This window comes from Apis laboriosa, unplaced genomic scaffold (genome assembly GCF_014066325.1).
Source record: "Apis laboriosa isolate Shangri-la unplaced genomic scaffold, ASM1406632v1 scaffold105_cov147, whole genome shotgun sequence".
NCBI classification, from domain to species: domain Eukaryota; kingdom Metazoa; phylum Arthropoda; class Insecta; order Hymenoptera; family Apidae; genus Apis; species Apis laboriosa.
This window is the reverse complement of record NW_025220714.1, coordinates 2,239,006-2,252,836: the sequence shown is the minus strand read 5'-3', so window position 1 is coordinate 2,252,836 and position 13,831 is coordinate 2,239,006. Positions and strand designations below refer to the sequence as shown.

The following is a 13,831-nucleotide window of genomic DNA, read 5'->3' as shown; positions in this document are numbered from 1 at the left end:
CAGTAATGATCATTCCTCTTTTCCTTATATAAATTTTAATTCCAAAATATTTTTGTGAAAAAAAATATTTGATTATATTGATGAATTCTTTTTGACTGTCATATATTAGTAAAAAAAAATAAAAAACAAAAATTATTTAATAATTTATTAATATTAATAAATTATTTAACAAAAGAAACATTTTATCTATTGGCAAATATATAGTTTTGGTGTTGATTGAAAAAATTAAAATAATGTTTTGTAAATGAAGCTCATTGTAACATTTATGTGTTTTTATTCATTTATAATATTTTTTATATAAATACCATAAAAAAAATTAATTAGTCCATGGTATAAATCGTTATAACTTATTAACAAAACATAACTATCAAAAATATAAACTTTGATTTTATATTATATATTATAAAATATTATATACTATTTTATATACTAAGAAAAAACAAATTACAACAGTAATTTTATCTTGAATATCTTGATTCTTTCATTATTATTATATCAAATTATAACGATATATTATCAAATTATAACAAGGTATATAATATATAATATAATATAATATACCGCGTTATAATATTGGAAAAATCAAGATATTCAAAATAAAAATATTATTATAATTTTTTTTTATGTATATATATATATATATATATATATATATATAAAGAAATGTTTGAACTATTTAATGATTTTTATAATTTCAAAATTTCAAAAAGTAAATTTTTGTTTATAATATATTTTCTTATATTTGCATTACTTATATATGAGATATATGAAAATAATTATTTACAATATATTAAATATATATAATAAATCTTAATATGCGATTAATGCAATAACAATATATGAAAATATTTAAATAAAATAGAAATATATGAAATAATTATTCTTATGTTTATATTATAACACAGTATAAAAGTGATAATGTATTAATTGTTAATGAACTTTTCATAGTTACAGAAATATGTATTGCAATAAAAAAATTTATCAAAGAAATTGGAAAAAATTCAAATAAAATAATAATAGTTATAAAATGTATGGATTTTATTTCGAATAATAGATAAATCAGTAATTATGAAATATACATAATTATTAGATTTTTTTTTAAAAATATCATATAATTCGAAGAATTAATATTTATTAATAAATTATAAGTAAATATTTTTGTTCATATATATATATACTATACAAACTTATAATTTACAATATGAAAAATATTTATTATTATAAAAAAATTTTTTACACACACACACATACACACATATGTATGTATTTGTTTTTATAAAACTGTATTGTACTAGTCATTGTATGTATTTATGTACGTGTGTATGTATGTATGTATGTATGTACGTATTACGTATTGTATACATAATATAACAAATTTTATTATATTTTGCTCAAATTATAAATAATGTTTTGTTTGTATATAGATATTTATAAGTATATATATAAAGTAAAAGAATTTTGTTAATTTTGTTATTTATTTATAAAACAGGGTTTTCGATATGTGATAATGTGTATTTTGTTTTTAATATAAGATTTATATTTACATTTAATTTCAGTGTATTATATGTGCCATAAATTTATTATTTTGTTTAGTTATCTTATATATATATATATTTAAATTTGTTGACCATCATTATTAATTTTAATTTTAAAAAGAATAAGAAGGGGCTATACATATACATATACATATACATTATTTGATACTAATTCGAAATAATCTATAACTGTATAAATGTTAGAACAAATGGGAGAGAGAATGTATATGTACGTATGCTTGTGTATACATGCGTAATAAAATTTATTAATTTGTAATATTTATTCTAATAATTGCTAAATTATGTATTGTACGAAATTATTATGTAAAAATCAAATATCTGATATTGAAAAATGCATTAATGTTTCATTTGATTTAAAATAATTCTTAAATAAAAATTCACATATAAATACATATACATATACGCGAAACTTATTTTTGGAAAAAGATATGATATAATTTCTTCTTATTTATCTATAAAGTTTTTAAATTTCGAATATCTTTTATTATTCTTTTATTAATATCTTTTATTAATATTTTTATTAATATTTTTATCATTTAAACATGATAAATAATAATATCTTGTTTTGTAATTTTTTTTAAATTAAATTTTTTTATATTTCATATCAATTCAAACAAATTATTATTGATCACTCATATTGTAGATAATAAATATAGTTAACGCTACAACAAATTTTTTATAGAAATAAATTTTTACAACATTGAACTGATTGTAATGATCGAATTTTGTTTTCTTATAGATTATTATCACTAAATTTAAATATATTTTTTTGCTTCGCGACATTTTTCTATAAAATCATAATCTAATCTATAATATACTTATAACAAGTAGTTGATAGAAATTTTAATAACGTATTCAAAATATATTTATAATCGTATTATAATATATATTTATTTATGTAAAAAAAAAAATGATTAATTTGACAAATAGAATTTGACATTATTGCGAAAAACAAAACTAGATTAAAACGAAATTAGATTATTATACATTAAATTTAACGTAAAGATGTGCGAGTAATAATTAATAATGATTATCAAATTCTAGCAATTCTATGAGTTTAATGTACAATTTTTCTTAAATGTCAATGAATTATGTATAATATTTTATAATATCTAATAAAAAATTTTCAAGCTTGAATTTATATAGATTTTCTTTTTATTTCTTTTATATGTTTGAATAAGATCAATAATGTAATGTAAATCTCTTAAAATAATCTGTATATGTATCTATCTCAAAGTGTATGAAAATATTCTTATATAGATAAATGAAGCACAAAAATGATTAAAAAATTTTTGTGTTATATAAATTTATAAATATATATATATATATTACAATCGAATTGTTATTTTGTTGTACATAATGATAAGAAATGGTAAAATGTATTCGTATCACATATTATTTACGCAAATTTTGTGCAAAAAATATGCAAAATAACAAGTGATTAAATAGTAAAACTAATGGAAGTTTTTCAAATATTAAGATTTAATTTGATAAGATTGTCTCGTTAATATAAAATAAAACTTGCAAATTTATTACTCAATTTCATGTTATTGAAAAGCAACATGTAATACAAAGTGATTTATTCGAGTCACATACTTTGAAAGATTTTTATATAACATGTATATGTACCTAATATATAAATAATATACATATTTTCTTCATAAGTAAAACTATTTTAAAGATAAAATAACATTATTTTTTTATTTAATATTATATTATTCTTTTAATTTCAAAACTATTAATTTTTGCTATTAATATTAATATTTATATTTATTATTATATATTATTTCTTTGTTTTTTCAAAAATTCACTTCAAAACCAAATATTTGTAATTATTTATTTGTATTTATATATTTATATATTTGTATTTTTATTTGTGATAGAGTATAAATATATATAAATTTTCTTATAATATATTGGTCATAATTTTATAATACGTTTATATTTGTTGTAATTGAAATTTATTTTCTTATAATGATGTAGCAAATTGAACAAGATAGCAAATTTATTAAGATAGCGCAGATTTTGTTCAGAATATTTTTCAGAAAATATTTTTTTTTAAAAGCTTATCAAATTTTTATTGTATTATCAATCTATTCGCTAGAAATTAAAAAAAATATCTATTTCTTCGATATATTACATTATAACTTTTCTCTTTATAATAAAGAGAAAACACATAAAGATTAATAATAATATCTTTAATACTGAATGATGACCATAAAAGATAATGATATTAAGGTAAAATTATTCAAATTGTTAAATATGTATATATTTATTATTATATATTAAAATAATAAAAATAAAAATAATAATAATATATTTATATAAATTTTGCACGTAAAAATATTATATAATAATAATATATAAATATAATTAATTTTGACATTCAAATTTAAAAAATATTTATTATAAAATATATTTTTTCGTTTCGTATAATTTTTGCACATAGTAATTTTTCGTATATTACATATTTTAAAAATTTAAAATAAATTTAGTTAATCATATTACATTACAAAATATTTCAAAGAAATAATAAAATGAATTATTCGCGAAATATTCATAATTTTAATTTTTATAAAATAATAACAAAATTATTAGTAATTAAAAATAATTCTTCTTAAAAATCGAGTTAGATTCGCTTACTATTAATTAAACTTGTTCAAAATTAAAAAAATAATATGTAAGATTCTTCAATAATATAAATTGATAAATTGATAAATCTTCCATTTCAAGTTTCAATGTGTCTTTAAATTTATATTTCGAATAAAAAGAAAATATAAACAATATTCTATTTGACTTAAATGGAATGTGTGATTAAATTTATTTTATTTTATAAAATTTATTATATTCCATTACGAAATATTTTTGACGAAATATAATGCAAGATATTATTTAAACTTGCGATAAATAGTTATGCATGCATATTGTTATTAAAAATTGTAAATAATAAAACAATAATTAATAAACGGCAGATCACGAATATTAAAATTAATATCGATATGACTAATGTTTATAATTATTATAAATTATCTATCAGATAATATAGATCTATCAGATAGATAATAAATTATCTATCAGACTTAAATTTACAATACTATTTATTACAACTTTTCTTAATATATAATTTCTTTTATTTTATTTTATTAATTTGCTGAACATTATTTAAAAATATTTTATTCATTAATATAAAATCAACTTGATGATATAACTATATTATATTGATATATTATTTTTTATTTCTTTATATTATTAATATTATATTATATAACTCAATTTTATAATAAATAATTCAAATTAATTATATTTAATAAATGCTATCATTACATAATAAAATTTAGATAAAAACAATTTTAAATAAGTATAAATATGTATGAGTAACTATCTAAGAAAATAAAAGTTTTGAAAATAAATACACTAAATTTAATAAAGAATTATTATATAAAATTTAAAGATCTTGTTTAATTAATAATTAAAATGAAACGAAAAATTAATCATAAAGTGTAAGAATATTTACTTTTAATATTGGATAACAATTTAATATCTATTAGAATTATAATATGCTTAATTGTATTTTATATTTTTAACATTAATTTGCACAAAATAACAACATGTTTTATATATTTATATTCCAAGTAATTTTAAATTAAATATTCATTATTGAATTTTTTCGTATATTTTTTCAAATTATGATTATTTTATGATTATTGCTAACATAAAATTTTTAATTAAAATGTTGATACTTTCTTTCATTTCATTTCTAATAATAATGAAATAAATATAAATAAAACTCTATTATATTAAGATATTATATTAAGATATAATTAAATTTATACAATTCAAATAATCAATCGATGAAATTCTTAATATTAAAATATTTATTTAAATAATATTATTTTATTCGAATGCGATAATATTATAAGATTAGAATATAAATGATAATTTGAAATAAGAATAAACTTATATATATATTATGTACATGTACATATATATGTATATATATATATATATATATATATATACATATATATACATAACATAATTAAACAATTTCATTTTATAACATGATACATAAATACATATACATGCTCATATGCAAATAATACGTTAACACGTGCACAGGCATTGTATTGCGTATATCTAATTAGATTAATACTTACAATATAAATTTTATAAAAAAAAAATTTAATATTTTTCTTTTTTCTTTTTTCATCTATTAGTTATCAAAGAAAATTATTTATTTTTTTTTTTTAAAAACGTGATAATAAATTTTAAGAATAATAAACTATTATTGTTCAGAATAATTGATTTACATATATGCATATATATATATATATATATATATTTCTCATTAATCAGAAGACTAGTTAGTGGCAACAGTGTATCTACTATCCAAAAGTAGCAATGTAATAGGTAAACGAAGAGAGCAGAGACGATCTCAGTGTGAACAGTGACTGGTCAGCCGATGTGCCGAATAAACATCGTAGTTCACCGATAATACCCGAAGTCGTAAGGTGGCGAAAGAGACTATTGATGCGAGCGAGACGGAGAAACTCATGCGAGTGCTATGGTGAAGCGACGTCACTGTCGTTGAAATACGTGCAAAAGAAAATTAGATTGATTTTAAGACGCTGATAATCATTATTCGGTTATCGTACAGTGATTTTTTTGTGATAAACCGCAATGTTTATAAGTGCAACGATAATTCCGTATGTGTAGGTGACAAAAGAAAATCTTGTCGTAAGATTTCTAGAGGAAAAATCTAGTACGTATACTACTCGGAGTAGCAAGTGCGATTATTACGTGTATGTGCCGGCGTCTAAAATATACATTTGTGTTATCGAGTAATTGGTGTTTCGATCATAACAACGATCTGTTGTGTTCCGTACAAAAAGTATTAGCGAAGTTTATGTTTGCTTACTTGTTACTATTCACGTTAAAACTAGCTATGCAAGAAAGGGATAAATCGGTAACTGGCTGGTGGCAGCCATTTTCCAGATGAATTTTCCCCTTTCTTTCGATAAGCAAAGTGCGCTATGCCTTGAAAAAGAAAGAAATAGTTTGAGTAGAATAAAAAAGAAAGACAGAAACTAGGAGGAAGAAACGGTATTTTATTATGTTTTACAAGGTATGTTAAAGAAACAGGGCATTTGTTAACTGACCACTAAAATTCATGAACACGTCGCATATACAGTTTCACATTGATGAGCATTTAACCTTGTTGGTCAATATAAAAAAGATAGAATTATCTGAGGAAGTAGTGATGCAAAGAATGATGGATGGATGGAAGGGGGGAGATGGCAAAGAAGCGGAGAAGGTAGAGGAGAGAAGAGAGGAAACGGTGTAATACAGACAATGCAGGAACCCTCTGTTGTACATTTGGTTGTTCATAATCAAGAATCACGATCGTTTCTGTGCTTTCGTAACAATCGTCATGATGTCAAGACGAGTTTCCAAGTAGTTATTCCTTCGAAATTTTTTTACCGATGAAATAATATTTTATGATCTTTATACAATAAAAAATCTTATCGATTATACGTACATATATATATACATATATATATATATATATACATATGATAATATTAAAATCATTAAACGAATATTTTTAAAGTGCCATTGAAAAAAAAAACAGGGATGATTTGTAGATCTCATAAAGTAACAAAAACCAGATATACTTTATACTTCGTTTCAAGTTTTAAATTAATTATTTTTAATTGTTTATGAAACAGCATTTCACTATAAATACAACAGATAGAACATCCTGTTTCGAATGATTGAATATCTGTTTAATTCGAATGAATAATATCTATTCCATAATATTGTTCTGATTTTTCTGTATGATTTCATCTATTTACAAGGTTTCATAACCTCTCTTTAATATTTAATAAGTTTTTCTATTTATATGAATCGCAATTATTTTAAAATACAATTAGAAATAAATTTCAACCAATTATTTTATACTTTATTACACCGTTTGACCAATCATCCCTCTTTCAGATGTGTTCTTGTTTGTCTCCATATCCTTTGGGTTAATATGTCAGTCATTTTTCTAAATACATACTATTATTAAGCAAAATAGATTTTAGGAAGAAATTTATCATTGTAAAGAAAGAAAAAAAATATGAATCTCTTTATTTAAAAGAAAAGATTATATTTAAATCGTAATTTTAATATTTTGTGAAGATATAGTATTATTTCATGCAGGTACATATGTTTACACTAAACTTTTATATTAAATTCATATGGAATATTTATTAATATTAAAATTAGAAAATTATTTTATTTTAAAATATTTATTTTTCAATTATTATTATTACTATTAAATTTTCATTGTAGTATTTAAAATTTTTTAAATGACATATATATATATATATATATATATATCATCAACGTATTAATTTATCTTCTACAATAATTTTACTTTTTTCAATAAAATAAATAGTATATTGTGATCTTAAGAAAATAAATAATATTAGATTTAAATGTGGAAAAAATAAGAATACCTCATATATCAATATTGAAAATATATTCTCTTTTTAAAAACACGTTTTTAAAAATGTTAGAACAAATGAAATAAAATAAATAAAAAATATAAAATTTAATAATTCTTAATATTTTCTTTAGAATTTTATATAAAATAGTTATTGTTAGTACATGTCATAAAAATAAATCATTTATATAATATTATAAATATGATTAAAATGATTAAAATTTTAAAATGATTAAAATTATTTAAACATATTTAATGCTATGTTTAAAGAGTGTTGTGCTCTCATTGGTGTAATAAGATTCAACAAAGTTAGGAGTTTATTTATCAGTGGCAAAGAGCTGACAAAAGTGCATCGAGAGTGCATGTATTTGACAAATATATTTGTGATGTGATATGATAAGGAAAATTAGATGTCAGTGTAATAATGTAGTGCCAAACTTTACAGATGGATAAACAGGGATGACTGATAATTGTTGGAATTCTGGTGGTGGTAAGTTTTATAAATCTTATATATCATATAACTATATTATTCTATTTAAATAAGATTAATATATTGAATGTAAGCTCATTTGTAAGCTATTAAAATCAAAAAATGTAAAAAACAAACATTATTTTATTTAAATTAATTAATAAGAAAATATTAAAGAAACATGATTAATAATTTTACTGTTATATAATTAAAAATAAATTTTAAAGATAAAAATTATATATAAAATATAATTAAATTGTATTATAAATATTAATCATAACAAGAATATTATAATTTTAACAATTAATATTATTTTTATAAAATATTACTTTTGATAATCAGATAAGATACAACGAATAAATTTTTATAATTCATATTTTTTAAATATCATAGATAAAATAAGATATAGTATAAACCATATTTATTTTCTTTATATTATATATATAAATATATATGTATATGAAATGTAATAGAAAATTAATGATTTATTAATATATATAAAATAATATCATATATATAAAAATTATTAACCTCTAATATACAAAACATCTTATTTTAATTCATATATATACATTTTTTACAAACACATCAAGTACCTAATACTTTAATTTAGTTTAATGTTATAAAATTATATAGGTATAGAAACATTGAAAATTAGAATTAATTAAATTTAATATTATGATTTGTTTATATTTATAATGTATATTAATCAAACTAAAAATATATATTTATGATTATATTTATTAATTGATATTTAACTATAAATTTTTATAAATAAGAATTACAATTATATACAATTATATAATCTTTTGCTCGTTAAAATTAGTCAAAGCTCGTTTAGCTTATTTTATTTAGTTTCGATTAATATTATTTTTATTTTTAGCATGATAAAATTAAGTTATTAAAAATATTCTGTACAAACTTGATTAACTGAGATATAATGTTAAAGGTCTCAGTCAAAATTTTTTATGAATTCAAAATTATATTATATATTATTATTTCAAAAAAAAAACACAATAATTTAATTTAAAAACAAAATAGAACACATGCGAGGACAAGATTGCAATTCATTAAAAAGAAATGATTTAATAAAAAGAAAAAGTTTTTTTATTCATGAATATTTATTAAACTTGTATATGATTTTGAAAATTTTCTCTTTAAGAGAAAATTTTATCTTTTTCTAATTTAATTAAATTAATTAAAAAATTTAATAACAATTAAAGTATTTATTATTTGAAAGTTTGTACATTACAATTTTATACATATAAATATAAGTTGTATTGATATTTTCGAATATATATATATATATATATATATGAATGATGCACATATATGAAAAAATATTGAATATTAGTATATATTCGTGAGTTCGTAATGACAATGTATATATATATATGTATATATATATATATATATATATATGAATAAACATTCAATATTTTCTAAAAAATTATTTTAAAATTATTAACATAGATTTTGTATAATGTATTCGTTTGCCGTAGCATTGTGCAGTGATTTATTTATTAAATACAAAATATATACAAACATATTTGAACTATTATATTATATTTAAATATAATAAAGAATCAATTTAAATGAAAATTACCGTATTACCTAAAAGAAATATATACATATCCCTATGTTTAAAATGTAGTGTATACCGATGAATTTGCGAAAAAGAATCGTACTATAGAACGTAGGACTATAAATAATAAAATGGAGAATAAATATAACGATTTGAACATATAGTTGTTGAAATCATGTTTAATTCTAAGAATAGGTTAATTTGATATTTTTGATAAAATACTTTTCTTCGTTTCTTCTTTTCTTTATTTTTTCGTTCTTTCTTTTTTCTCTCTTCCTTTTCTTTTTCCTTTCTTCCTTCTTTTTTTTTTCTTTCTTCCTTTCTTCCTCTTTTCTTTCGATGCTTTTATTCTTTTCTAAAAGTAACAATATCTTATCGTGAAAAAAATAATCATAAATCACGGATAAAAATTAGTTTAATCTATTATTTTATATCCATAAAAACTTTAATATTTATCAAATTTTATATTTATAATATAATACAATTTTTTTATCATTTTTTAATATGAGATAAATTACTATTCTATTGATATATAAATTAAAATCATTTTAATATGTAATATAAATAAAGCTACAAATAATATTACTTATAAATGAAAATGTTTACTAACAAATTCGAAAATCTTATTTCAGAAATAAATTATTTCCAAATTTTTGATTATTTAAAAAAAATAATATAAAAGATAAAATAACAAATAATGATTTTTTTCTTGATGTATATATAAAAAAATAAAGATTTTATTTGTAATTAAATAGAAATATTTAAAAAATTATAACAAAAGATATTTGTTTTTCTAAAAAAAATAAATAAATATATATTTAAGTACAAAATAAAATAATAAATATTGTAATAATAATAATAAATTATTTTAATTAAATGGAAAAAAAAATTTTTTCGTTCAAATAAACTAACACAATTATTTGAAAATAATATTTATATTATATATAATATATATATATATATATATCTATGTATGTATATTTATTAAAAAAAGAATTCGAAGAGATCATTTTAGAAAATCAGGATGTGTTAAAATTTGGGACATAATATATTAACAATATATTGATGGTAGAACAATCATAATTGTAATTATAATTAAATAGCCAGTTATGAATAAAATGTATTTAAAGTTTAAAAAACGATAGATTAGATTCATATGGAAAAGCTCTCTATTAAAATGTTTATTCCTGTTTGGACTTTTGAGTTAAAAATAACTTTATGATGATATTGCAAACATAAGAAAATCCAAGAAAATCCGAAGAAATTTTTCCAATAATATAAAATATTCTATGCAAATGTTATAATTTATACACGTGTATTATAATGTTTAATAATTAACTTGAATTGTTTTTTCATATTTAATCGATCACATTTTATTAATATCAATGATATATATAAGGGATTCGTATTTGAATCGATGTATTGACTATTTTCGAAAGATTTATACGTGACAAAGTATTTTATTAATCTCTTATGTTATTTTATATTTTCATGAAATTTGTCTAATCGAAATAATATAAAATTGAAATTTCATATATTTAAAAATGAAAATCACATAATGTAATTATAATTATGTTGCTCCCATAATTTTTTTTTTTATTTTTTAAAAATTCTGTTTGCTTGTAAAGATTTCAGATTTCAATATCTTTTAACTTTTTTAACTTTGTTAAAAGTTTTATATCTTTTATTCGGCAGGAAAAGAATTGATAATAAAAAAAAACTCATTCGAATCTATTTCTAATAATTTGTAAAAAATTTAATTTATCTTTTATATAATTTTATATTTATATTTTTGGAGAGACATATAATCATTATAATATATATTATTATTATCTATTTTTATAAGCTTTTCGAAACTTTTTTTTATGTTATTTGTTTTTATATTTTATTATTATATAATATTTTTTTAATTGTTCGAAAACTTACTAGTCGCTTTCTTAATATGAATTTATATCTCTTGAATCAGATATAAAATATTTTTTAGATATTTTTAATTGTTTGGAAATAAAAAAGGAACGAAATAATTTCTGTCACGTTGTATTTTTCTGAATAGTTTCTGATTTTAAAAAAATTTCTATGATTATCTACTAAATCAAATAAAAATATAATAGAATAAAAATATGATAATACATTTTTTTAAATTTGTGTTTCTTGATTTTATAATATATAATTAAATATACATAGATACGTTTAAAAAAAATAAATTCAGTTTTAGTGTTAATCGATGTAAAATTTTTCTCTAACATATTTATGTTCATCTTTGACATTATTTCGAACCGTAAAATCTTTTTGACGCAACATATGTTTATTATCAATATTCTATTTAAACATCAATACAATTTTATCGATGTAACGTAATAATCATTTTTTTCAGGCGCTGGCGTCAAGATGGAGCACTTTCAGGCCACCCTGGATCCAAGGAAGCAGGAGTTATTGGAGGCCCGCTTTCTCGGAGCAAGGGTAAGCTATTTTTCGCGTCTACTTTTTCTCTTTCTTTTTATTTTGTTTGTTTTTCCGCATCATTTTCTTTCTATATGTATATATAAATATTTTTTTCTTTCTTTCTTTTTTTTTTTGCGCGCGCGCATTTAAAAACAAATATCACTATTAAATTATATATACAAAGATAAAGAAGAATCGCGTAAATATAAGAAATGTTGTCTTTTTATTACAGTATGAAATTATTACTATATGAAATGATAAAATATATATTTCATGGGAATCGCACAATATAAATCTAAAAAGATTTCATTTTAACCAGAAAGCTGAGAAAATATATGTATCTCTATAATATTTGGGAAAATATTATCATTCGAACAAACGGTAGTCTCTTATTCTTAGTAAAAATGATTTTCTATTCTTATATCAAAGAATATATTATGCATAGTGGCTAACTTAAATAATCTGAATCAATGCAAATGTACAATGATTTGTACATTTAGTATTGTATTATGGAAAAAATATCTAAAATAAAACTAGATTTTATCATTAAATATGATTAAAATTAATTTTGGTATTTGGTTTTATATTTTTGATTCTGCTATTTTAGATTTCAATACAAATTTGATCAAATTACGATATTTCGTGTTGAAAGGAGAATAAAATTTTACTACCATAGTACAATTTTTTTTTTTTCGTGATAACGAAACATATTAAATATAATATCGAAAAAGAAAAAGAGAATAATATTGCAAATGAAATGATTGTTCATTGATTTTCATCAATTTCATCATGCTTTTTAAAATATTTTATACTTAAACTAGAAAGCTGAAAATGATCATAGTGAAGTATTTTTATATTGTGATTCATTATTACGATTATAATTACGATATAATAAATTTTATCTTAAAATGTAGATGATTTTCGAATAATATTCTTTTTTTATTTTTATTATTACAATAAATTATAGAAAAAAAAACTTATTTAAAATTTATTTATTATTCAAGTTTAAGGTTTTTGAAACAGTTTAAGATTGTTTGTTATTTATGTGTAAATCTTCTATTTCTCTAATCGTTTCAATTGAACATTTTTTCTTTAATAATTATTCCAATTATAAATAGATATAATTTTAAATATTAAAAGCTTTTTTAATAAATACTATTCGCATTATTTTTTTTAACATGTGTATCAATTTTAATATATGTTTTTTAACATATCTACTGTTTCTTTCTTTTCTTAGTTTCCTAATTTTATTAATTTTATCATTAAAATTTTATCGTTGTACGAGCAAA

General features: G+C 18.7%; 1 protein-coding gene across 8 annotated transcripts in view; it reads left to right on the top strand.

Annotated features, from left to right (window-relative positions):
* The first annotated feature begins 6,126 nt into the window (after positions 1-6,126).
* Positions 6,127-13,831, top strand: part of LOC122720982 (serine/threonine-protein kinase tousled-like 2) — a 30,365-nt gene continuing 22,660 nt past the window's right edge. For 2 of the 8 annotated variants that reach the window (XM_043948187.1, XM_043948148.1), the window contains exons 1-3: positions 6,127-6,681; positions 8,492-8,536; positions 12,475-12,560. In XM_043948187.1, coding sequence (XP_043804122.1) covers positions 8,506-8,536; positions 12,475-12,560 — 117 coding nt within the window. In that variant the 5' untranslated portion in view covers positions 6,127-6,681; positions 8,492-8,505. The other 6 variants (XM_043948180.1, XM_043948164.1, XM_043948157.1 and 3 more) reach the window with 6 other exon arrangements.